Source organism: Mustelus asterias, chromosome 19 (genome assembly GCF_964213995.1).
Source record: "Mustelus asterias chromosome 19, sMusAst1.hap1.1, whole genome shotgun sequence".
Classification (NCBI taxonomy): Eukaryota; Metazoa; Chordata; class Chondrichthyes; order Carcharhiniformes; family Triakidae; genus Mustelus; species Mustelus asterias.
In genome coordinates this window covers 27612498-27640229 of record NC_135819.1, presented here as the reverse complement: position 1 = coordinate 27640229, position 27732 = coordinate 27612498, and the positions used below count along the sequence as shown (strand labels likewise).

Sequence of the window (27732 nt, the reverse complement as noted above, 5' to 3'; positions counted from 1 at the left end):
CTGAAAGCCATTTTAATATCTGCTGTATTACAGTCATGAAGTTTAAAGACACAGTTCGATTCCTGGAATATTTTGTACTGCTCCTGCACAGACTGGTACGAGAGGAACATTTTACACAAATAACAAATTGGGTGAATGAAATTGTTGGGTCTTTAAAAAGGTAAGTACATTTCTACTGAAATGAAACACTACTAATTTAAAGTTCATAAACATGAGCAAATTGAGAAATTTTGTGTGTTGCTGGGAAAGATTTTTTTTTATTTGAAAGAAGATTTGTTTCGATGAACCGAGCCTCCAGTTTGATTTGCCTCTGGTCAGTATTGTTAGCATCCCATTGAAAAGAAAGGTTGAATATTGAACTTTTTCAGAAAAATTAATGATGGATATTTCTTTGTTTTGTTAACATATAACTGCTTCTGCTCGAACTAATGAACAGAAATTACTTTCTGTTCGAAATTATTTTTTTTTCCAATGCGTACAGTACAAGAACATGTAAGGGGCGAAAGTTAAACTCCCAAAAACTGGTGGTTAGGATCAGATGGAAAATTAAACTTACAAATCTGAAACTGGAACCCAAGATGCCAAGAACTCATCGATTTTGGGTTTTAACTGAGGAGGGACAAGAGCAACCAGCCCGTCCTCAGCAGAAGGTTGCTTATTGATATCTTTTAAAGATGCTGTCTGCTATTTTTAAACGCAATCAGTTGGGTTTCCCAGTCCTCAGGAAAGCTGAAAGGTAAAAAGAGACACAAAGGTCTTGATCCAACAGGTAAATTCCCTTACAGTACCTGGGCTAGAAGGAGTAGGTGTATTTCCTCAGGCTGAACAAGGTTACCCTGGGAAGCCCTCCTCTACTTCTATGATCTGCCCTGATATATTCTCCCATCAGCAACTGCAGCCTTTTTTACCACTGGGATACTTTGATCTCCCTATCCTTTTTCTGTCCCCCAATCCTCACAATCTCTGTATCCAATCTCTAAGCCTTCTCCAATCTCTCTTTGCACCCCACCCCATTTTCAACTCTCCCCTACTGCCCCATCTGTCTTTTACCTCCCCAAGCTCTCTTACCATTTTCTGACACACCCCCCCCCCCAACTGATCTCCTGACATCCCACAATCTCCACCATCCGCCATCAGCTCAGATCCTCTTGACTGCACTCTATCCCAAGGATCTCTATCTGCAGCAAACACTTACTTGTATTTTTAATTAGGTCTTTCTTACCCAATAGGCAGCCAAGCCTGTCAGTCAAGTTGGCTTCAGGACTGGAAACCTGTTCACAGCTCCATGCCATCAGGACTATAACTCTTCTACCATTTGAAGGTGGCACCAACATATTAGTTGTTTGCTTCCCTAAATACATAACTTTTTGTTTTAATTGAACAGGCGGAACAAAGCTCTTATTGGCAGAAAGAAAGTATCTGGGAAAAAAACTACAAGTAAACCCCTGAAAAATGCAGCAGTTGTTGTAGAGTATCACAATGTAAGTTAAAACTGGCATCCACAGTTGTGTGTGATGATACTGTGCCTTTAAGAAAGTATTTGTGTCATGTTTCTTGTAACAGGTATGTTTAAGAGACCGCTCTGTTTAATTGGTTCTAATCTATCTGCTCCAGGCAGCCCACATGCTGAGAATGTAGAAGAGTAATGGATTCTAGAAATTGGGGTGTTTGTTTGTTTTAATCTGAGCTAATGCAGTTTTGTTATTTTTAGGGTTGTTCCCTGGAGCTTCAGAGTAGGGTTTGATTAGGTTGATTAACAAAGGCCGAGTCATGTGCTAATGGGAGGAGTTATGCTTACAGAGATAAGCAGGCAGTCTTTGCTTGGATCAGCAGTTTCTTCCCTGCGACCATCAGACTTTTAAATGGACCTACCTTGCATTAAGTTGATCTTTCTCTACACCCTAGCTATGACTGTAACACTACATTCTGCACTTCCTCATTTCCTTCTCGATGAACGGTATGCTTTGTCTGTATAGCGCGCAAGAAACAATACTTTTCACTATACTAATACATGTGACAATAATAAATCAAATCAAAAAAGGAGCAGGAGCTCTTTTCTCTCTCTCTGGAGGCTATAGTTTGGGACCTGCTAGAAAATAAGAATCTCTCTCCAGAGGTGTCCTGGAGGCTGAAGGACAAGCAGCCTGTACACCATGTTAGCCAATGTGTTTTTGCTAACTGATTTTGAAGAGGAGCTTATGGGGGGGACTTGGGGGGGAGGGGTAGCACTGTGAGGTGCTACCAGCTACCATCGAGCTGGCCAGCAAAGTGCCGGGTTGACAGATAGGGGCCATGGCGCATGTGCAGAGGCCTGGAACTGTCAGACTCCAGCGTGAATAGGCCCTGCCCCCTAGTTTTTAATGAGCAATATTGCTTAACTTGGAACCAATAACGATAGACTAGCAGTTAAGAATTGTATCTTGTCATGTTTAAGTATTTCAATTGGTAAACGTTATGCTAATTGTTTTTGTTATAGTTAAACTGTATTGTTAAATAAAAGCTTCCTAGTGGGTAAATAGAATCACACCTGGAGTGAAACACCATGGGGGCGATTCTCCCAAAAAAGTTCCAAGTGCTGAACTTGTGGGAAAGCTGGTGTAAATCACTATAGTTTTTTCAGTGAGAGTTCACACTCGAATCTCCCAAACTCCATGCACTGCAGCGGTTGCAAGCGTGAATATCATTAAAAGCTCGGACGTGCAGGGCCTATTCACACCGGCCTATTCACATTGGAGTCGGACCGTTCCAGAACTCTATGCATGTGCACGGGCCCCTATCTGTCAGCCTACACTTTGCTGGCCAGTTCGATCGCTGCTCTAGCCACCCCCGCAGCAGTGACGATTCCCCCCCACACCCCTCCACACCGGCAGACCCCCCTCTTCCCCCATGGGAGGCAGACCACCCCCCGGCAGACCAGTGCCCCTCCACCACCCCCCCACCCCCAGCCTGCCCCAATTGTTGGCCTCCCTCCAGCACCGAACGATCCCAATGGCAGAGTGGCAGCAGGACCCCCACCCTCACCGATCGCCCCCTTGACACTGCCCAGTGCCTGATGGGCAGTGCCAAGGTGCCCCCTGAGTGTGGGCACTTTGCTCCTTGGGCAGATCCAGGGGGCACAAGCTGGCACTGCCAAAGTGCCCAAGATGTGGAGATGCCGGCGTTGGACTGGGGTAAACACAGTAAGAAGTCTCACAACACCAGGTTAAAGTCCAAGAGGTTTATTTGGTAGCAAAAGCCACACAAGCTTTCGGAGCGTTGCCCCTTTGGTGTTGTGAGACTTCTTAAGGTGCCCAAGTCCATGGGGCATCACTCCCCTCCACCCGACCCCCTGGGGGCCCCGATTGTCCCCCCTTCACTCCAGCGGGGTCTCCTGCTAGTTCCCCGAAAGTGGGGAGCTACTCTAAATCCCGCTGGAGTGAAATTGTACTGGCGGGGTGGGAGATACTATCGGATCCATAGAATTCAGTCCCTGGCCCGATTAATGACATTAAAATAAGATTAAAATTACTTACCTGCTGGTCCCGCCGGTTTCCAGCGTGGTCCCAACCGTCCCGGATATCTGGTGCTGGGAGACACGCGTACGCAAATCCCGCGAAACGGCCCACACGCAATTCTCCCGGCCCAACGCGCTAAAAAATTAGCACATCGGGATGGGAGAATCGCCCACCTTCTGTTCACACTAATACCAAAATCAAAAACAGTTGGGGTCCAGTCTAACTTCACAATCTACCTTGGTGTTTCTGATCCAGTCCCTAACGTGTGATTTATGGCTGTATTTTACTAGTTACCGAATTTGGATTTCCTGCAACAGGCATTGTTATAGCTCAAGTGTAGCCATTTTGTACTGAATGTTGTGGATAAGCTGAAACCCATTGTGACTAAACATGCAGAGAATAATTTTTGCAAAGGTGAGAGGGGAGAGATACAGAAGTGACAAGAGGGGCAATTTTTTCACACACAGGGTGGTGAGTGTCTGGAACAAGCTGCCAGAGGTAGTCGTAGAGGCGGGTACAATTTTGTCTTTTAAAAGGCATTTAGATAGTTACATGGATAAGATGGGTATAGAGGGATCTGGGCCAAATGCGGGCAATTGGGATGAGCTTAGGGGTTTAAAAAAAAGGGCGGCATGGACAAGTTGGGCCGAAGGGCCTGTTTCCATGCTGTAAATCTCTATGCCTTTGACTCTACCTTTTGAAAGTTACTTTTGTTTCTGCTTCCACCTTTCAGGCAGTACATTCCAAATTCTAATCATTTGTTGCATAAAATACCATTTCCTCCAGTCACCACAGGTTAGGGTGGCACGGTGGCACAGTGGTTAGCACTGCTGCCTCACAATGCCAGGGACCTGGGTTCGATTCCTGGCTTGGGTCACTGTCTGTGTGGAGTTTGCATGTTCTCCCTGTGTCTGCGTGGGTTTCTTCCCATACTTCAAAGATTTGCAGGTTAGGTGGAATGGCCATGTTAAATTGCCCCTTAGTGTCTGAAGATGTGTAGGTTAGATGGATTAGCCACAGTAAATGTGTGGGGTTATGGGGCTGGTGCACATTCAGTGGGCTGAATGGCCTTTTCTACATTGTTGGGATTCTATGAACACAGTTATTTTGCCAATCACTTTAGATCTCTGGTTATTGACCATTCTGCCATAGGAAACTCCTGGTGGGGGACTGCTGCACTTTGAGCCACCACTCCTGGCAGTGCTGCTGGGATTGGAGCGATGGTAGCTAACTAATTGGCCGACAATTCTTGAGGGTGGGTCCTTGAGGGTGGTGAAACCATGACCTCGGGCAGTTTGATGACCATTAAATCCAATCAAGTCTTCCCAGCCTGTGGAGGAATGCTCGTCCCAGACAGCTGAAGGATGTAGAACATAGAACATTACAGCGCAGTACAGGCCCTTCGGCCCTCGATGTTGCGCCGACCAGTGAAACCAATCTAAAGCCCCTCTGATCTACACTATTGTAATATCATCCATATGTTTATCCAATAACCATTTGAATGCTCTTAATGTTGACGAGTCCACTACTGCTGCAGGCAGGGCATTCCACGCCCTTACTACTCTCTGAGTAAAGAACCTACCTCTAACATCTGTCCTATATCTCTCACCCCTCAATTTAAAGCTATGTCCCCTCGTGCTAGCCATCACCATCCAAAGAAAAAGGCTCTCACTATCCACCCTGTCTAATCCTCTGATCATCTTGTGTGCCTCTATTAAGTCACCTCCTTAACCTTCTTCTCTCTAACGAAAACAACCTCAAGCCCCTCAGCCTTTCCTCACACGATTTTCCCACCATACCAGGCAACATTTTGGTAAATCTCCTCTGTACCCTTTCCAACACTTCCACATCTTTCCTATAATACGGTGACCAGAACTGTACGCAATACTCCAAATGCGGCCGCACCAGAGTTTTGTACAGTTGCAGCATAACCTCCTGGCTCCGAAACTCAATCCCTCTACCAATAAAAGCTAACACACTGTACGCCCTCTTAACAACTCTATCAACCTGGGTGCCAACTTTCAGGGATCTATGCACATGGACACCCAGATCCCTCTGTTCATCCACACTACCAAGTATCTTACCATTAGCCCAGTACTCTGTATTCCTGTTACTCCTTCCAAAGTGAATCACCTCTCACTTTTCCGCATTAAACTCCATTTGCCACCTCTCAGCCCAGCTCTGCAGCTTATCTATGTCCCTCTGTAACCTGCCACTTCCTTCCGCACTGTCTACAACTCCACCGACTTTAGTGTCATCCGCAAATTTACTAATCCATCCTTCCACGCCCTCATCCAGGTCATTAATAAAAATGACAAACAGCAGTGGCCCCAAAACAGATCCTTGCGGTACACCACTAGTAACTGAACTCCAGGATGAATATTTCCCATCAACCACCACCCTTTGTTTTCTTACAGCTAGCCAATTCCTGATCCAAACCACTAAATCACCCTCAATCCCATGTGTCCGTATTTCCTGCAAAAGCTTACCATGGGGAACCTTATCAAACGCAAATGTGCATAAGCAAATAAGCATAAGCAAATAAGCATAAGCATAAGCAAATGTGGCCAGCAAGTCCATGGCAAATCCTGGCCCAGAACTCTGTTTCTTCTGTTTCCTGCATTTTCTGTTCTTATTTCAGATTCCCAGCATCCACAGCATTTTGCTCTTGCAATATTGGATTACGTAGGTTTGGCATAACTTGTACTTACGCTGCTATTTGGAAAATACTGAATCCTCAATGCTTTATTAACTTGATGACAAACATGACAGCAGAAATGTGAGATTATATCTGAAAAAATGAAGAGGCTGATGGGAATGAATATAAGTTTTGATTTTGGGAGAATAAACAGAGAAAATATTTCTACTTTTGGGAAAGAGCAAAACTAAAGGCCATGAATGTAAGATAGTCACCGAGAAATCAAATGGCATTCAGAAGTAGCTTCTTCACCCAGAGAACTTTGAGAATGTGGAATCTGCTACCACAGGGAGTGGTTGGTAAATAATATAAATGCAGTTAAGGGGAAGGGCACTTATTATATAAGCATAGGCAGGAGAAAGGAATAGAGTTTAGCTCTATGGTGATAGAGTCAGATGAGGAAAGATGGGAGGAGGCTGAGCTGGAGCACAAATGCCAGCATGGACTGGCTGGACAAAATAGTCTGTGTTGGTACTGAGTATTCTGTGTACTCTGCTATATTAACCTGTCCTGCTAACGTCAAAGATTTGTGCATAAGCATCCTAGGTCCTGGGTGGGGTTACATTTGGCACTCCCAATCTGTTGGGACTGTTCCAAAATCTACAGAATTTTGGAAGATGACAACCAATGCATCCACGTCTGTGGCCATCTCCTTTAATACCCAGGGGTGTAGATTGTTAATTAGGCCATCGGCATTTATCAACTTCCAATTTCATTAATTCCTCCAGCACTATTTTTGTTTTACTAATATAAATTTCCAGCAATTTTTCCTTCTTCGACCCTTGCTTTGCTAACATTTCTGGGATGTTATTTGTGTCTTATTCTGTAAAGACTGAACTAATGTAGTTGTTTAATAATGTCATATTTCCTTGTTCTCTATTATCAATTCTCCCGCTTTGGATTCTAAGGGATCTACATTTGTCTTCACTAATCTTTTTCTTTTTACTTACAATCTACTTTTAGATTGCTTGCAAATTTACCCCCATACTCTAGTTTTCCCCACTTAATCAGCCTCTTGGTCCCCCTTTGCTAATTATAAATTCAATAAAACATTTCATCTAAACTACTGTCAACCTTCAGGCTTGCTATATTTTCTAGCAACTTTATATGACTCTTTACTGGATCTAATAATATCCTTAATTTCTTTTGTTCGCTATGGTTGAGCCACTTTGCCTGTTTTGTTTTTGCACCAGAAAGAATGTATAATTCTTGTAATGTATAAATTTATTCCTTTAGTATTAGTCATTGCCTTTCTAGGGTCATACCTTTCAATGAAGTGCCCAAATCTACCGCACCCCTGCTACTCACCCCTCATACCTTCATAGTTTCCCTTGTTTGGTTTTATGACCCTAGTTTTGTATTAGACGACATCACTTTCTATCCCAATGAAAAATGCCATCATGTTGGGTCTCTCTTCCCTAAAGGACCCCACACAACAAGATTAGTAATTAATCCTTCAACTTGCACAATATCCAATTGGGGAAAGCCTGTTCTTAGTTAGTTCCTCAGCATACTGGTCCATACACGCTCCAGGAATTCATCTTTTTTAAAATTATTCTTTCATGGGATGTGGGTGTCGCTGGCTGAGCCAGCATTTATTGTCCATCCCTAACTGACCCTGAACTGAATGATTTGCTTGGTCGTTTCAGAGAATCAACCACATTGCTGTGGCTCTGGAGTTACATGTAGACCAGATTGGGTAAGGATGGCAGATTTCCTTCCCTAAAGGACAAAGAACAATACAGCACAGGAACAGGCCCTTCGGCCCTCCAAGCCCACGCCGCTCCCTGGTCCATACTAGACCATTCTTTTGTATCCCTCCATTCCCACTCCATTCATGTGGCTATCTAGATAAGTCTTAAACGTTCCCAGTGTGTCCGCCTCCACCACCTTGCCCGGCAGCGCATTCCAGGCCCCCACCACCCTCTGCATAAAATACGTCCTTCTGATATCCGTGTTAAACCTCCCCCCCCTCACCTTGAACCTATGACCCCTCGTGAACGTCACCACTGACCTGGGAAAAAGCTTCCCACTGTTCACCCTATCTATGCCTTTCATAATTTTATACACCTCTATTAGGCCACCCCTCATCCTCCGTCTTTCCAGTGAGAACAACCCCAGTTTACCCAATCTCTCCTCATAACTAAACCCTTCCATACCAGGCAACATCCTGGTAAACCTCCTCTGTACTCTCTCTAAAGCCTCCACGTCCTTCCGGTAGTGTGGCGACCAGAACTGGACGCAGTATTCCAAATGCGGCCGAACCAACGTTCTATACAACCGCAACATCAGACCCCAACTTTTATACTCTATGCCCCGTCCTATAAAGGCAAGCATGCCATATGCCTTATTCACTACCTTCTCCACCTGTGACGTCACCTTCAAGGATCTGTGGACTTGCACACCCAGATCCCTCTGCGTATCTACACCCTTTATGGTTCTGCCATTTATCGTATCGCTCCCCCGTACGTTAGTTCTACCAAAATGCATCACTTCGCATTTATCAGGATTGAACTCCATCTGCCATTTCTTTGCCCAAATTTCCAGCCTATCTATATCCTTCTGTAGCCTCTGACAATGTTCCTCACTATCTGCAAGTCCAGCCATTTTCGTGTCGTCCGCAAACTTACTGATCACCCCAGTTACACCTTCTTACAGATCGTTTATATAAATCACAAACAGCAGAGGTCCCAATACAGAGCCCTGCGGAACACCACTAGTCACAGGCCTCCAGCTGGAAAAAGACCCTTCCACTACCACCCTCTTTCTTCTGTGACCAAGCCAGTTCTCCACCCATCTAGCCACCTCCCCCTTTATCCCATGAGATCCAACCTTTTGCACCAACCTACCATTAGTGAATCAGATGGGTTTTTAGAACAATTGACAACAGTTTCATGGTCATCATTACTTTTAATTCCAGATTTTTGTTGAATTGGAATTCTAGTATCTGCCATGCTGGGATTTGAATCCAAGTACCCTGAGCATCCTGGCTCTCTGGATTACTAGTACAGTGACAATACCATTACGACACCACCTACCCTTAATAATGCCACAGTACTATTGCTAATGTGGTTTGCCCAGCCAATATGCAGATTAAAGTCATTTGTGATTACTGTGGAATCATTGTTACAGATATCTCTAATTCCTTGTTTGGTGTCATCCCTACATTGCCACTATTGTTTGGAATCCTATAGACAACTCCCACTAATGTTTTCCTAATATTGTTGCTTCCTAGCTCCACCCAGACTGATTCTGCATCTGGATTTTCTGAGCCAGTATCCTCTCAATATTGCACTGATTTCATTCCTAACTAATACCACCACCCCACCTTACCCGTTTTTGACTGTTTCCGAAATATTGAATACCCATGGATATTAAGTTCCCACTCTTTGTTACCCTGCAGCTATGTCCCTGTAATCACAATCATATCATGCCCAGTTATAACTACTTGCACCGTTAATTCATCTACCTTATTGTGAACGCTCCTTGCATTCCTATAACTTGCCTTTAGATTTGCCTTTTTAATGTTTTTACATCTTATTTTGTACTATGGCCTTGTTTGCTATTTACCCTTGTCCCTCAGCCTTCCATTTTTGCTTTCCACTTTTCTCTCTTTCATTTGTATGTTTCCCTTGCTTATATCTCCTGCTCAGGTTCGCACTCAAAATGCAAATATACAAAATAAAGTGCAGTAAGTCACCAAAGAACAAAGAACAAAGAACAGTACAGCACAGGAAACAGGCCCTTCGGCCCTCCAAGCCTGTGCCGCTCCTTGGTCCAACTAGACCAATCGTTTGTATCCCTCCATTCCCAGGCTTATTGCAAACCAGTTTGCTTTGATGGCACCTTCCAAACCTGTGACTTCTGCCACCTGGACAGACAAGCACAGCAGGTGTAAGGAATCACCAGCTTCCAAGCCATACACCATCCTGACTTGAAATTATATTGCTAGTCCTTCACTATTACTGGATCAAAAATCCTGAAGCTCCCTTTGCAACAGCCCTGTGAGTGTACCAACTGCAGAGAGACTGCAATACTGCAAGAAGGTGAATCACCATAACTTTCTTGAGAGCAATTAGGGATGTGCAATAAATGCTGTCTTTGCTAGGAACACTCACATCCCATGGAAGAATAAAGAAAAATCACCGTTGCAGCCTGTCCCCACATGGCTAGTTTGATCTGCAGTTCCCTAACTGTATTAATATTTTGTGCATTCATACAAAACTATGCCAAACCTTTAGACTTCTTTCAATAATTCCACCTAATTCTCTGTTATTTCAACATTGTCTCTCTGTTCTGTGCACTTTGTTTCTTCTTATTTTAAAAGTGGCTACATGGCCACCTGGTTACCTATGTGAATAGGTGGGGTGGGGGGCGGGGGTGGTGGGTGATGGAATATGCATTGTGTAGATATGCAGGTGGGTTCTGGTTACAGAAATGTGATCCAGCACTTACATACATGGTAGCTGGCATTTTATTTTTAGTTTATTCTGTTTCTATTAGTACTTGGTACATTGACCATTCACTATTCATTAAAATGAATAGCTGGCTGGCTGCTGTGCTTCCACTTTGATGGAACACCGGTACACTTACAGTAAATCAATGGTTCCATCCACACCAGAGGCTAGCAGATTGTCCTCTGTTGAGAGTAGTTTACTCCAAGTAGGATTCCTGCTTCCATAGAACAGCTCACCTTTTGACAGGAGCAACTTTGTACACCTGTGTGTCAGCTGCTAGTGGAGCAACTCATGAGAATATCTGAGCTGCAGAAAACACTTTTAATTGTGCAGAAATGGGGAGTTGAATTATTCCCTCTTTAAATAGCTCAAAATGGCTTACAATCTCTTAAAATTTAAATGGTCTCTCCCGAAGCAATAGTGGGTGCTGGTGAAATATTCTGGTGTTAATAAGATGGCATATTCTTGTCACTTGTACTGTGCCTGTCTATACTTGTGACCTATGGTACTTCCAGTAATAAAATCTCAGAAATGGCAGAGAAGAGCAGAGAATCAGGAGCAGTGCGGTGGACTTCTGGTTCATGTGTGCTTGCGTAAGCTGTCAACGTCTGCAAAAACAACCCACCTCATGGTTCATGATCCTGATTAAAATCCCCTCCAGATCAGCAGAGCTTGAATGCTGCAAGCTCAGGGCCACTGTATGCCAAACGGTATGGCAATCAGATTGGAAAAGGAGGAGGGGACTGGAGTGGTGACAACAAGATGATTGGTTTGGGACACTGTGATGAAGGGCTTTGTGGACCGAAGAGATTCATCTGATCTGTTACCTTTATTAATGCAACATTAAACAAGGCTATCCTCTTTCATAGCACTTCTTGCAGCCGCACCATACAATTGAAGGAGATAAGCCATGGCGTATTCTTATTGTAATCTCTAATTAGTCGCAAATTTCCTTTTCATTTTAACTTTGCACCTTAGAATCATCAAAGAATATATTGCACAGATGGAGGGCATTGGCCATTGAGCCTCTTTTTGGAAATCCAGTCAGCCCCATGCCTTGCTCTACCCCTGCAGTGCTGCAAATTTGTTTCCTTCAGGAGTCCATCCAATATTCTCCTCAAACACTTCCCGTGTGGAAAGAGCCTGTTCAATTCAAAGGGGTTGCCTCACAAAATGCAGTAAAACCAGTCTTCCCTGCTTCTAGTCAATCAAAATCGAACCTTCTATCCATCGTGTTCAATCGGTTATTTCATTGTCCATGTGTTCAAACATTTTATAGAAACATACAATATTTCACGGGAATTAAGATTCTGTTACTCGTTTTTGATGCTAAAATTACACTGGAGTCAGTGAAGTTGACCAAACACAAATATGATTCATGTTGCCTTAATTCACAATATTAATAATATAAAGAAATTAACGGATCATTCATTTGAAGATTTACTATTTTAACGCGATGAATATTATTTCTTGCTGTTCAGAATCCTGCAAGCAAAAAACCAAAAAAAGAGAAAATATCGTTGAAGGAACTTCTGGAGAGCTTTCACAATAATCCTGCTTATAAAACGGACCTAACTGCACACAGGTAGCCAAGATTTTTCCTTGTTATTAGGACCCCAGTGTAAGATTCTGAGGCCGGGAGCCACAGATACCTAAGATAGGCAGTCGAGTATTTGTAAGTAACTTGAAGCTAGTTTATTACGATACGACATTTTACATAGGATGCATTAGCAGAATAGACAGCAAAGTACACATCAGTTGAGAGTGGTTCATTGATCCCAGAGAATGATGGATGTTTGGCACAGAGTGTGTTGATCTCAGTAGCTCAGATCACCATTCTGTTCTCTGGCTGAAGTGTTAGAGACCTCTTCTGACATCTCCCTCACTCTCTCCTGGTCCATCTTTCATCTGAAGGAGGTAGCTGCTTGACAAGGACGGCCCCTGGGGGCAATTTTCCCAAAAATGTTGTTACAGTGTGAAAAATGGACTCCTCCATGCCTGTCTTTAGGGCGAGCTCAGCATTGCAATCTTTGGGCACTGTTAATTTTTTTTGACATTGGGAACTTTGCACCAGTTTGAGGGGGGGGGGGGGGGGGGGGGAGGAGGTGCGGCATAGGGCGGGTGGTATGAAGCCCAAGTACGTCAATGAAGCCAAGTTCAGAGCACTCAGGCAGCATTGTGCAGGGCATCCCAAACTGACAGTGAACCGGGAGACCTCCTCCCACCCCCCAAACACCTACCGCATTGCTACCCCTCCTCCACACCAACATAGACTGCCGCATTGGAGCATCAGGACTCTCCTAATGCGTCTCCTGCATAGTGCACAGCTATGGAGAATGGAAATCCCCCTCCCCTGCCCCTCCCCACCCCAATGACCAGGGCAGCATTACCAAACCTTCACCAAGGAGGGGCATCTTCACTCCCACCCACTAATAACAGGTCACCCCCTCCACACCATGCAGTCATGAAGGTGACCCAACCACCCCCCTCCCACAAGCCCCCACTCAGACCCCTTTCAGCCCATCTTGCCACAGACCCTTCATTCAGAGGAAGGGCTCCTCAAGGTTGTTGTGGTTCGGTGGGTTGGGGTGAGGGGCTGACTTTGCCACTCTCTGTCGGGATGGGGGTCTCATGGCTGGAATGCTGCTTCAAGCCCTGGCAGAACTGAAGATCACTCCTGAAATAGTGATTTCAGGCTGCCCTGTGATCAACATCGTTATTCCTGCCTTTCAGCTGTGCAAATTCTGAAGTGCCTGGTTTGGAGTGTCGGTCTTATGAGGAAAGGTTGAGGGAGCTGGGGCTGTTCTCTCTGGAGCGGAGGAGATTGAGGGGAGACTTAATAGAGGTTTATAAAATGATGAAGGGGATAGATCGAGTGAACGTTCAAAGACTATTTCCTCGGGTGGATGGAGCTATTACAAGGGGGCATAACTATAGGGTTCATGGTGGGAGATATAGGAAGGATATCAGAGGTAGGTTCTTCACGCAGAGAGTGGTTGGGGTGTGGAATGGACTGCCTGCAGTGATAGTGGAGTCAGACACTTTAGGAACATTTAAGCGGTTATTGGATAGGCACATGGAGCACACCAGGATGGTAGGGAGTGGGATAGCTTGATCTTGGTTTCAGATGAAGGTCGGCACAACATCGTGGGCCGAAGGGCCTGTTCTGTGCTGTACTGTTCTATGTTCTATGGTCAGGTCACTTTAGCTCCATGTCCCCTGGTCATCTGGCAGGGTTTTGAATCACATCAGCACTCCATTCTGCAGCACAGATTTCCCTTTCTCCTTGTCAGAAGCTGCAGGTGTGAGCAGACCCCTTTGAAGTCCTCTGACAGAGTGGAGGTGTTAATTTCACTGGGTTGGGGCGGTGGGAGTGGGGGGGAGGTTGGTGGGATTTCCATTCTCCATAGCTGTGCACTCAACCCTGATGTATTCACACAACATTGATTTGAAGTCTCTGAGCTTTCCTAGCAAACTAAAACCTTTGAAACCCTCTCTATTGCATAAAAAAACCTTTGATGTCTGTCAATTTCAAAGTGCAGTCATTTGAAATAGGCTTCCATTGGCAGTTTAATTTATTTCTACTCAGCTTCCAGTCAGCTGTGTTTATTTACATTTTCCTTCACACTTGACTGCATCTCAAGTACTTCGGTTGTTCCTAACCACAATATTTACATAGACTAAGCCTGATTGTGGTTTCTTCAAAGGGAATAAGTGGCTTAACTTCCTCTTTTGCAAACCACTTATGTTTTGCCCGACACCCTATTCTCCGGGCCATTGTGATTCTCAACCGGCAGTTAGCGGGCATGGAAAATTCCCCACCGCCATCCCACAGCTGCACAAGAGCCTGAAGTGATGCCTACAGAGGCGGTCAATCCGGTTTCTCTTTTTATTTACAGGATGGAAAATTACACCTAAAGGCTGCAATCTTACTGGCTCTCCCCACCGGTCAATCAGCATGGCGAGCAGGTGAAAGGCGAAAAATCAGAATTGCGTCTGTTTTTTCACCTCTCGGAACCTTGCAGGCACAGCTTTGCAGGTGAAATCAGCTTTGGTGCCCTTTCTTGGTAGTCATGACATTATTTAATTGTCACTAGTGATTCCCAAACACTATTGTCCGGGCTCATTTGTACTTACACCCTCACCGGTCGAGGTCCTCACCGGTAAGGATCATGTTTGGATCCCACCAACGATGTCTGGGGGGGAGAATGGAACAGGGAATTATTGGCTGTGGGTTCCAGTATCCGTGAGGCAAATGGGAGGGGCTGGCAGGAGATCTTCCAGTACACTGGGAGATTGGGGCACCTGCGCAGTGGCGCTTCTAGAGCTCAGCAGCCGGCGGGATTAGGCTCCCCCCTCCCCCTCCTGGCAAGAATCGCATCTGGACTTTTTTTATAAGTGCCGTACGATTGCAACCTTCCCTTGGTTCTGGGATGGTGGGGTTCTGTCTCCGAATGCAATCTCTGAGTAGCAGGGCTGGCCGGCAGGTTTTCCAAAATGCAGGAATTTGCATCCATCAGGTGGGTGAATCCGAGCTAACAAATGCCGCCAGCATCATTAGGAAACATTTCAGTTTTCCTGCTGGCGCTGGCACTTGGACGATGAAATGTGACCCCCAGAAGACCTACACAGAGCACGTTAGTTCCTAGCTATTTCTAGCTATTTATTGACAATGCAGCAACACAATGGGCCTATATCTGTCAGTAGATAAATCTAGTATGCAACATTTGGCTCAAAGTATGTAGGCTCAAAGTATGTAAGACATGACCTCACTGCATGCCATATGAGCTGAGATTCTGATCCTTGGCCCAGATCTTCCAGTCAACTTAGTGATGTCTGCTGCTGTTGCATGCTGGGACCTAGAGGAAGTCCTGATGCATACAAATTCTGTATACTTGCTCATGAAATCTAAACTTCTGATAGGCAGAAATATGCTGCTTGCATAGATGCCTCAAGCACTGATGCAGACCTTGTAAGAAGTTTAACAACACCAGGTTAAAGTCCAACAGGTTTATTTGGTAGCAAAAGCCACAACTTTCGGAGCCTTAAGCTCCTTCTTCAGGTGAGTGGGAATTCTGTTCACAAACAGGGCATATAAAGACAAACTCAATTTACAGAATAATGGTTGGAATGCGAATACTTACAGCTAATCAAGTCTTAAAAGTACAAACAATGTGTGTGGAGAGAGCATAAAGACGGGTTAAAGAGATGTGAATTGTCTCCAGACAGGACAGCCAGTGAGACTCTGCAAATCCAGGCAAACTGTGGGGATTACAGATAGTGTGACATGAACCCAATATCCCGGTTGAGGCCGTCCTCATGTGTGCGGAACTTGGCTATCAGTTGCTGCTCAGCGACTCTGCACCGTCGTGTGTCGTGAAGGCCGCCTTGTAGACATAGGTTAAATGTCCTGAACTTTACCAGAAAGTTACTCTTGGATGCCCATGCTGTTAATCACAGCCATGGGATTCTGGTTGAAAATTATTCACAACAAAAGCTCGAAATGTATTTAAAAGTAAACTTGCTGAAAAAATACCACCCAACTTTCTCAGTTTCCCCCTCACAGCCCCACCAAACCTTGTCCAACCACCCTGTCGACCCACACCCATCTAATCTGCTTACCCAACCCTTTCCCCACCTACTCACCCCCATTTCCATTAGTAGTCCTTTTTATCAACAGTAAGTGTTGATACATTTCCCACTTACTGCATTTTCAATACTTCATCATTTGTCTTTTCCATTTTAAATGAAAGGTTATTCATAAAAGCAATAAATTGTCTTTTTGAAATAAAAACTGTTAAAAATGTTTGAGAAATTTAAAGGACTCACCTCAGTTCACTGCAGGCTACTAGATTGCAGCTGTTCCTTATGCTGTTCTAAAGGGGCTTGTCTTGATGCTCCTGCACCTTAGCATCATGCCTCACAGCTGCCTTTGCTGATGGTTGTGACTTACAACCAGGCCAGAAAATCCTAAAGCTCCAGCACAGAAAGTTAAAGACACAGTTTTTAATGTGGTCAGCAGTTACACTGATTAGAAAATCTGGGCAATTGTGTCACCAAGAATTTCCAGCTTTCTCTCCATCTCCAATGGCCAAGGAGCTGTGTAAGCACGGTCTTTCGATGAGGTAGTAAATATACTCAGGAAACCAATGTCACAATATAAAGGTAAAACCTTATTAAAAGCCAGTGATCAATGGGAGAAACTATTTACGATGGTCTCAGATACAGATTACACGGACCACTCGAACAAGTTCTGAAGTTATAAGTAAAAGTCAAGACAGTTATACATTTTCTTAATCTAATTCTCCACCTTACATAGTATAAAATAAATTTCATTTAATGTCAGTACATCAATATAAATCTTTGGCAGACAATTCAGCCAAATCCTTAGTACTTCCCAGCATAATGGTTTCTCATTTGTCCATTACTAACCGGACACTATTCCCATTTTAATTCTGACCAGTTCCCTGTTGTCTGGATGCGGCAGTCATTTCTGTAATGGCTAATGTGGAAGTTCCCATCGATCGTTGCCAAGTTTTGACTGGACATCTGACCTGGCACCCAAAGTTGTGCCTAATCTCTGTCTGTGCTGCAAACCAACCAAAAGTTGCAACATATGTACCCTTCTAATGATCTCCCAGATATAGCTATACTAGCTAAGGTTCTCATACCTATGGTCTTCAAACTATTCAACTTTCCCATTATGCTTTTCAGTACCTTGCATTGACTGAAATGTTTAATCACAGTAAAATACTTTGAAATGCATTTAAAATATCAACTTATATGTCTTCAAATCATAGTTAGTTGCTGTAAATCTCTTACTGCATTAATATGTGGGTAAGTTATCATTCTGCTACCTCCTGCTAGCTCTGTCAGTGTCTGTATTCTGTCTAAACTAAGCAAAATCTGAAATAATCGCTTTCAAGCTGCCACTCAGCTGATCTCCACCACTTCCTCATCTGCTGTGGAGCACCCCGTCTCCAATTCTCTCCCTCATGTTTTGTACTCACTCTCGAGGGTAGGAACAGAGCTCTGAATGAGTGTGATAGCATGTGTTCACCTGATGGAGAGGGTAACTAGCTGTGAGAGGCATGAAATTGCATGAGGATGAGGGTGAGTGGCAGTGTTGGATGAATTGATGGGAATGTAATAAAGTGCATAGACAGTGAGGGGTGCAACCCTTGACTTTTGATCAAAAAAGCATTCATTTTTCATACATCATGTGTATAAGTTGACACCCGACCTTTAGCTGAAAAATCCCAACTCTTTGTATTGAACACCCACTTGCTGCTGAAGTCAAACCTAACCATTGAGAGAATCCTGGATTAGCACCACTGAATTATTAATGATGGTCTCAGATACAGATGACATGGACCACTCCAACAACTTCTGAAGTTATCAGTAAAAGTCAAGACAGTTATACATTTTCTTAATCTAATTCTCCACCTTACATAGTATAAAATAAATTTCATTTAATGGCAGTACATCAATATAAATCTTTGTCAGACAATTCAGCCAAATCCTTAGTACTTTCCAGCATAATGGTTTCTCATTTGTCCATTACTAACCGGACACTATTCCCATTTTAACTCTGACCAGTTCCCTGTTGCCTGGATGCGGCAGTCATTTCACATTGGCTCCTCCTGTCTGCATATGACAATAGGCAATAAAAATACTTATTAGTTCCTTTTGGGTTATTTTTGTGGTCAAGGTTGTTGGGAACAGTCTCCAACTTGACAAGTCTGCAATAACAAGACAATGGGGCAATGTCGATTCCAACCCCTCGGAACAATTACTCCTGTGAAAGCTGACCCCTAATTTTCTGGCTTGACTTTCACACAAAGATGTATGGTGGGTTTTTATTATTACTGATGCAATTTTCTTTCAATCAACAATATGTTTTCATCATTTCATTTAGGAAACAAAGGGAAAAATTGGAAAAGAAAGCGAGGGAAGTTTTTCAAACTCTGCTGAGACCAATTCTACACCGTTACCTGCAACTTAAAAAGTTCAACAAATTTTGTTTCCTTGAGATGCCGTGGCGTAGTCAGTTAAATGTGCTGTTGGGAATTCTCTGTTTTAATTCATTCATGAAGTGTTACGAAGAAGAAGGTTGGACCTCAAAAATCGTGAGCAGGTACCTTGAAAACAACTATTTTCATAAATTGATAGAGTTCGAAGATTATGGGTTGGGATCCCACTCCGAACAGTGAATAGTGCTGAGAGTTCCGATTTCTGAACATGGAGCTTGATCGAGATTGACTCAGGTGCTTACATTTCGTGGGAGTAGAGGAGTAATTTTTTTCATAGTTAGTGGGCGTTCCTGATTGAGAATTGTGATTCAAGTTAATGGTCCACAAAGGAACCAATGCAGAGCATGATCTGTTGGATTTCATTTGAAAGAAATGGGTCATGTCATGTACATTAGCCTCAGAAGAGAAGAAAGGTATCTCATATCAAAACAGTTCTTTGCTTGGAAGAACAAGGAAAAGTTAGATTTACCTGTCAGGACAGACTGTGTTTTCAGAGATTTGTAATGCTGCATCATTGGGAATGGAAAATGATGGGCCATTTCCCCATAAAGAACATAAGAACCAGGAGCAGGAGTAGGCCACCTGGCCCCTCGAACCTGCTCTGCCAAACCGCTGGTAATGTAGTTTTCAGAAATTCAATCTCATTAGCTAAACAATAACAATGGAAATATTCGAGTCAATCTCCACGAAGGTGACATTACCTGACAGGGCTAAGTACAATGTGGAAGATAAGTAGATTGAAGCCGAGACAGGATTTTACAATGGCTAGAGTAGAGCAGACGAGAGTTTAAAAAGATGGGAAATAAAGTGGGTTAAAAGGCAGGGGGAATTGGAGTAATTTTAGAGGTGGAAAAAAACAGTAACAGTGTAAGTTCGAGACTGGTTAGAAAATCAAAGTTGTGTAAAAACGTGGGAATGTTGGAGAAAGGAGAGAACACAAGAGCAAGGCTGGAATGCCAAGTGTCTGCATTGTTGCAACCAGTGAGACCAGTATTTAAAGTCTGGCCAAAACAAAACAGTGAGTTGTATAGTGGGAGGAGAAAAGGTAGGGCATGGTTAGAACTAAAAGAGGTAGGAATAGTACACCACTTCCTCTGTGACTTGTCTGATTTCCACTCCATCTGACGAAGGAGCAGCGCTCCGAAAGCTAATGGTGTTTGCTACCAAATAAACCTGTTGGACTTTAACCTGGTGTTGTTAAAACTCTTGCTGGAAATAATGCCATGGGGGCTGGGAAACCCTGCCTATATCTTTTTAAATTACAATTGCTGTAGAAAATGGTGCTCCTTGTGTAACTCATATTAAAGAAAAGTTTACCTTTAACAAATTGTTGCTTTCATGTTGTTTACAGATATTCCATTTTGGACCCTGAAATTTTTACTCTACATAATTGTGGCGGTCTACTTATAGATGCAGAAAAGTATGATTCAGAAATGATGCAACAAATCCCTGAAGAATCACTGTACTCACTCCGAAAAAATGAGAAATCATCAGATTCAGAACATGGCTGTAGGTTGCACTGTTTAAAATGCTCAGCTTACTGAACATCCAATTAAATATGTGTTTTCTATCAGTAAACATTAAAGAAATGTTCCAGAATAGTTTAGGGCAGCAGGTGCATGGGCACACACCACCTGCAAGTTCCCCTGCAAGTCACATACCACCCTGACTTGGAAGCAAGTCATTGTTCCTTCACTGTCACTTGGTCACAATCCTGGAACTCCCTCCCCAACAGAGCTGTGGGTGTACCTACACCACATGGACTGCAGTGGCTCAAGAAAGCAACACAACCACCTTCTCAAGGGCAATTGGGACTGGACTTGCGAGAAAAGCTCACATCCAATTTATTTTCAAAAAGATGCCTCATTATTTAGATATAAAGTTGATCTATGATGTACTTCTCAGCTTTGCTCCCAGTGCTTATAGCTTCCACTGGGACAGTGGGAACTGAGACTTGAGTAGAAATATCAAACACATTCAGGATTGTGTTGACTGCATTTATCCACTGCTGCATAGCAAATATTAAAGCAAGTATGAATATATTTTAATCAACATTATTACTAGTTTGATTAATCTCCTATCAGTTTAACAAAGTACTAAAAAATGAAATTTTGGTGAACTTTAAAAAGTAGCTAATTACTAGTCATGTAAGAAAATTTAATCTGAACGTTGCAACTTTTGAATCATAAAATGTAAAGCTTCACAAAACAATGCCCCTGATTTGCTGCCGAATGACTGAATCAATTTAATTGCAACTTTTAAAAACATCTGGCAGAATTTACAATGAGACCCAAGTCATACCAGCTGACCGTATAAAGAAGCATTGTGCAGTGGTGAGGATGAGTCTCACATTCTCTTTTATAAAAGCAAATTACTGCGGATGCTGGAATCTGAAAGCAAAAGAGAAAATGCTGGAAAATCTCAGCAGGTCTGGCAGCATCTGTGGGGAGAGAAAAGAGCTGACGTTTCGAGTCCAGATGACCTTTGTCAAAGCTCAAAGGGTCATCTGGACTCGAAACGTCAGCTCTTTTCTCTCCCCACAGATGCTGCCAGACCCGCTGAGCTTTTCCAGCATTTTCTCTTTTGGTTTTGCGTTCTCCATTGTTGTGGGAATTAGGGGGTGATTCAGCATATTAAACCCCCAGCTTTCACTCGCTTCTGCCAGTCTCTGACCCTAACCTCACCCACACATCTATGCAGCCCCTAAAGAATTGGAGAGACCAGCTATGGTCGCTTTGTCATCTTTTCTGGGAATTTCCCAATTGTGTAAGGGTCTAATGATGGGTTGGAAAATCTGAACAAGTCCGATTTCAGACTATCCTATCTCATCTCACATTTAGAGAGTGGTCGTGATTCCAGGGTCATCATGATCAGAAACATTGGGAGGAATTTGATGTTCTGTAATCTGAAGGGTTTCCCACTTTGCAGAGCATGTTATGTGGCGTGAAGCTGACATTCCTGTGTCATCACGGTATTAGATAATACCATACGTGGACAGGTCACAAAGTCATGAACCTGGCCACATTCTTCAAATATCAATTTAAATCCCAATTGAGGCAATTAATAACCTCTTTCTACTTGTTTTTTGAGGGCTTAGTTTGTTTGGGAGGGAATCCAGGTCAGAAAGGTGGCTGGAGCTTGAAGAAGATAAATACTCCTTTCAAAAAATTCTTGATCAGACCTGAAGGGAGAACTGCCAGCATTGACGAGGAGGCCTTGACCCTCTCACCATACTGTCTCCCTCGTCCCCTCTCTCTGTGCTGACTCCCTCGTTCCCTCTTTCTGTGCTGTCTCCCTCGTCCCCTCTCTCTGTGCTGACTCTCTCGTCCCCTCTCTCTGTGCTGTCTCCCTCGTTCCCTCTCTCTGTGCTGACTCCCTCGTTCCCTCTGTCTGTGCTGACTCCCTCGTCCCCTCTCTCTGTGCTGACTCTCTCGTCCCCTCTCTCTGTGCTGACTCTCTCGTTCCCTCTCTCTGTGCTGACTCTCTCGTTCCCTCTCTCTGTGCTGACTCTCTCGTTCCCTCTCTCTGTGCTGACTCTCTCGTTCCCTCTCTCTGTGCTGTCTCCCTCGTCCCCTCTCTCTGTGCTGACTTTCTCGTTCCCTCTCTCTGTGCTGACTCCCTCGTCCCCTCTCTCTGTGCTGACTCCCTCGTCCCCTCTCTCTGTGCTGACTCCCTCGTCCCCTCTGTCTGTGCTGACTCTCTCGTCCCCTCTCTCTGTGCTGACTCTCTCGTTCCCTCTCTCTGTGCTGACTCTCTCGTTCCCTCTCTCTGTGCTGACTCTCTCGTTCCCTCTCTCTGTGCTGACTCTCTCGTTCCCTCTCTCTGTGCTGACTCTCTCGTTCCCTCTCTCTGTGCTGTCTCCCTCGTCCCCTCTCACCGTGCTGTCTGAGACTCTCAGCGTGGGACTTGGTTCTTAGGCAGACTGTACATCTATTCCGGTATTCCTTTAACACTGCTTTAAAATAGAGTAGGCACGTACTTCTGAGGCACAATTCCAAACACTTACCAAAGAGTAATACATGACAGACTATCAGTGGTACATCATCATCTCTGTCATATATTAGCATATGCCATCTATTAACTCTTCATACAAAAGCACTTACACCCTCTACCTCATGCAAGTACCAGTGGTGATTAAGTTTTGAGGCCTGATTGTGCACCTTGCGTATAAATGCTTTTACAGTTGAGACTTTTCTGTGATTCTTCTTTGATAAGGAAATGACTCCACAATCACACATTGCGGGTGGAATTCCCCCATTTTGTGACTAAATGCGGTGGCCTTTCTCCAGCCCAATCTTTGCACAGCCCTTCTTCCACATTCACCCACTTGTCTTTGTCAGTCCACTTCCCCGCCTCCCCTCTCACCAACTCCAGTCAAAATTTGGACCTTTGTTGAGGTGGCTGCATGAGTCCAGCAGCAGAGTGCTGTCTAGATAGACACTGGTGTATGGCCCCTGGGGGAAGGAGACCCTCATATTCCCCAATCCCATGTACAGCGTTGATCTTTCTCGGTGACACTGGAGGTTCCATGGGACCAGCTCAATACTGAGATGGGGGGCAGGAACCGGCAGTCTGGTGTACATCAGGAGCAGTGCTGCACTATGGCAGGTAGGCTTTGTGTGTTGCATTCACCTTGAAGTCTCTGGTAAACTGAGCACCGCCTTGTGCACAATCAGGTTTCAGATCAATGTAAATTCACACTGGCTGCATTAAAAGGCCTGACGAGTTTCTGACAGGCAGCTGTTTGAATAAATATTCATGACTTGCAAATGAACACAAATGACGATAAGCTCCCTGCCAGCGGGAATACCGGCCCGCCATTAATCCATCATTGGGAGAATTACAACGGAATTTTACACTGACGTTTTGATTCCCACCAGATTCCCCGCTCCTGCCACCACCAAACCCGCCATGGGCGGATGGGAGAATTCCACCCAATGGTTTACATGTAGGTTTGAAAGAACATTCAGTCTGGACTGTTTAGTTGGAATCGCGTCTTTGAAGCTTTGGTGCAAAACCTTGTTTGCGAAATAATTTAAAACTCATTTCTCATTGTCTGGTTTTGGCAATACACTTATAAAAGAGTGGATAATGAATATTTATACAAACCATATTTAATATGTTATATATTCTTTTAATGGAAGGGACTGATGCTGTTTCTGAAAGCACTGAAAGCGGTCCAAACACTCCACTGACTCCAGCGATCGGGGAACCTGAATCCAGCGTCGGAGAAACAGGCATAACAAGCACTTTGATGTTAGACCAATTGAAAAAAGCATTTTTATACATCAGAAGAGCAGTGGTAATTTAATTTATTTAAACTGTTTTGCAGTATATTAGGAAGGTAACGGTCATTGAAATTTATACTTGTTTCTCTATTGTTACTTTCTTTCCAATGAAAAGAAATTGGCTGATTGACGTACAGACATTGCTTACAAAAATACATGTGCTTCATTCAATTCACTCTCCCTTTACAAATGGGCATGGCGATTATCAATGGAGGCCAATTATCTCATCTCTGTGGTGAAAATCATGACATGTGGGCCGGAATTCTCCGGCTGAATGCTGTGGTGGGATCTTCTGGGAAGGCCAGATAATCCAGTCTGTGGTCACAAACACCCCATCTCAGCTGTGTTTGTTCTGTCACTCGCCAGAAAAAGTGCTCTGGTGTCATTAATGAGCTGTTTCATCCAAGGTCAGCTGAAAGTTCCAAAAGAGGTTCAGGCAAAATGTCCTTGTAATATTAGTGGAAATGGCCTGTCAGAGACATAACTCATACAAAACAGGCTACCAGATGTCCTGCAAATGGAATTCCCTAATCTGTACACTTGGATAATGTCTGGAGCGGAAATAGATGAAGTTCTAAGATGGTATTCCTGATCTTCAACAGGAGGAAATCAGTGATGAACATAATTCACTGTTTTAATAGGAAAACTCCTATTTTGTTTACAAACAAAATGAAGATTTGGATAGATTGTCATTAGATAGATTATCATTGCATGCTGTAATGCTGGCCAGTGCTCAGGTTATGTGGTGTTGACAGAAGTGTGTGACATTAGTGTATCTTTAAGAGATTTTCTTGTTAAATCGTGATCTCTGCAGCTCTCACAGTCAGTGTTTCTCAGCTCACAGCCTTAGCTGAAGTTATTATGGCACCAGTTTGACTGGAGATGCCTTTTTATTACTACTTAAACGGGGGTTTGTTTATTTTTACTGGGATGTTTATGACTCTGCAGTGATAGAGAAAAAACTAGTTGGTAGGTCAGGTGATAGGCATTTTTTCATTTTCAGTTTGGAGTTGCAGTGAGAGTTGAGTTTTAACAGGGACAGCAAGCTAAACAAAGAACAGTACAGCCCTTCGGCCCTCCAACAGCTGAACAGAAGTCTCTCTCTCTCTCTCTCTCTCACTGTTTTATTTGGAAATTCTGCTGGTTATCTGAAAGCAAGGTTTTGCCTTCCTGAAGGAGAGCATTTGCTGTTGGTGGCTTTCCTGGAGTTTTGAGAAGCTGTTCTGACTTCAAACTGTTCTGAGTCTATCCAGAGAACTGCGGACTTCATCCAAAGGTCTCAAGTCTAGTATCACATGAGCATTAGTCTCTGCTGTGTTAAACCTGTGAAAAGGGTCTTTTGTTTACGGGATTGGTTTGATTAGAACACATTAGATATACTTGTTAAGGGTTATACTGTATAGTGGTTGTTTTATTTCTTGTTTGTAATTGTTAAGAGTTCTTGCTAATTTTCTTACTATACATGTTAACTATATTCTTAAATAAATTTTGTTTGATAAAAGCTCCCTAGTGGGTTATTTAAATCATATCTGAAGTGAAACCTATCATGCTTATCCTCGCCAAATTCAAGATGCAAAACTTATGATCCAGACAGGCTTCATAAAACACTTTGAAGTTTCTGACCTGAATCATAACAAGTGGAAGATATGGACCTCTCTGTGGGACCTCTAAGTCCTCAGCAAATGGATATTTCTGGACAATTGGGCAATCTCGATGTCTTAATCAGATACTTTGAGCTTTCTGAACACTGGAGCTGAGATTATGCTATCAGTATTTGCACCATCATATAGATCATATAGTTGTGCCTCCAGTCTCCAAGTTGGAAGGTGAGACTCCAGAGAAAGAGGAGAATGATAGGAATCATCTGCGTCAGATGACTTGAAAATTTGAAGTAATTGCTTGGTTATCCTGCAGTTTAATCAAAGTAATTCATTGCTGCTTATTTTTCACAATTTAAATATAAAGGAAGTAGCGACATTTAATATAGTCTGTTGGTTGTCACTTTCAATCATGCTTTATGCTTTAAGATTACATTTTTATTTAGGTAATTTGTTCAGACTTTCATCAGGTAATACTAGGAATGATGGTTGTTAGAAGCACTATCGGCACTTCCATAGCTTCTCAATACATTTTAAAATGTGTGTTGCTTTCACAGAAATCCTGAATCAGTTACCCAAAACAGTCTGATCAGGTGGAAAGAAAACAGCATTAAAAATAATATTTACATTTTAAATGTCATTTTGTAATATTAGGTGCTTGCACACCGTGGAAGCTATTGGACAGCTTTGCAGAATGCCTGTCGACTTATGTGGAATTTTGCATGTACTGCAGTGACGTATGTAACCACTATGGAGCAGGTGAAAGGAACCTTTTTAACTATAGACAGAGTCAAGAATATCCTTTGTCTGCCGTTCTACTTAGCTGCACAGAGTCTCCTCGATATGGTCGTGCAACTACAGAAGACCTACAATAATATCAAGGTAGCAGCATCACAATTAAATTAATGAGATTGAAGTGTGTAGTCTAAGGCCTGAGAGGTTTTTCTGCTCTGTAGCAGAGCACAGAAGCAGTTCTGAGTAATTTCCAGGTTCAGGCAAGTTGGAGAAAAAACATTTCAGTGGAGGAATTAAATTTGAGATGTGTTTCACACCACATCTTATTCACCCATTATCCCTGTTAAAGCAGCAGCTGCATTTACAATTCTCATCCTTGTATTTAAATCCTTCCACGGCTTCTCTCTCCCCTCCCCTATCTCTGTAAATGCCAGGCCTTCAACACAATGAAATAATTACACTTATCCATTCTGGCCTCTTGAGCATTCCAGATTCATCACTCTCCCCATCTAAATCTGTTTGCCTCTCTTTTTTATTCTTGAACACATTCTTAAAACTAAGCTACTTTGATCAAATTTTTGGTGTGAAACCTTGTTAAACTGGCCCAAATTTTGTTTGATAACACTTCTGTAAAATATCTTGGGAAGCTTGATTATGTTCAAGCTGCTAAGTAAATACAAGTTGTTCTTATTTGCAAAGCTGGTTACTTTGCAATTTAATCATTGTCATATCTGTCAGTCTTGAATAAACTGAAGGTCGATAAGTCCCCTGGGCCTGATGAAATATATCCTAGGATTCTTTGGGAGGCAAGGGATGAGATTGCAGAGCCTTTGGCTTTGATCTTTGGGTCCTCACTGTCCACGGGGATGGTGCCAGAGGACTGGAGAGTGGCAAATGTTGTTCCTCTGTTTAAGAAAGGGAATAGAAATGACCCTGGTAATTATAGACCGGTTCGTCTTAATTCGGTGGTTGGTAAATTGATGGAAAAGGTCCTTAGGGATGGGATTTACGACCATTTAGAAAGATGCGGATTAATCCGGGATAGTCAGCACGGATTCGTGAAGGGCAAGTCGTGCCTCACAAATTTGATGGAATTTTTTGAGGAGGTAACTAAGTGTGTTGATGAAGGTAGGGCAGTTGATGTCATATACATGGATTTTAGTAAGGCGTTTGATAAGGTCCCCCATGGTCGGCTTATGATGAAAGTGAGGAGGTGTGGGATAGAGGGAAAGTTGGCCGATTGGATAGGTAACTGGCTGTCTGATCGAAGACAGAGGGTGGTGGTGGATGGAAAATTTTCAGACTGGAGGCAGGTTGCTAGCGGAGTGCCACAGGGATCAGTGCTTGGTCCTCTGCTCTCTGTGATTTTTATTAATGACTTGGAGGAGGGGGCTGAAGGGTGGATCAGTAAATTTGCTGATGACACCAA

At 43.4% G+C, this 27732-nt stretch overlaps 1 protein-coding gene across 1 annotated transcript in view; it reads left to right on the top strand.

The window, feature by feature from the left end:
- cfap54 (cilia and flagella associated 54) overlaps positions 1 to 26474 on the top strand; it is a 211481-nt gene extending 185007 nt beyond the window's left edge. The window contains exons 31-37 of the mRNA XM_078234599.1: positions 34 to 160; positions 1385 to 1481; positions 12131 to 12234; positions 18568 to 18786; positions 20034 to 20191; positions 23827 to 23984; positions 26223 to 26474. Coding sequence (XP_078090725.1) covers positions 34 to 160; positions 1385 to 1481; positions 12131 to 12234; positions 18568 to 18786; positions 20034 to 20191; positions 23827 to 23984; positions 26223 to 26474 — 1115 coding nt within the window. The remainder of the gene's footprint in view (positions 1 to 33; positions 161 to 1384; positions 1482 to 12130; positions 12235 to 18567; positions 18787 to 20033; positions 20192 to 23826; positions 23985 to 26222) is intronic.
- Positions 26475 to 27732: the final 1258 nt, after the last annotated feature.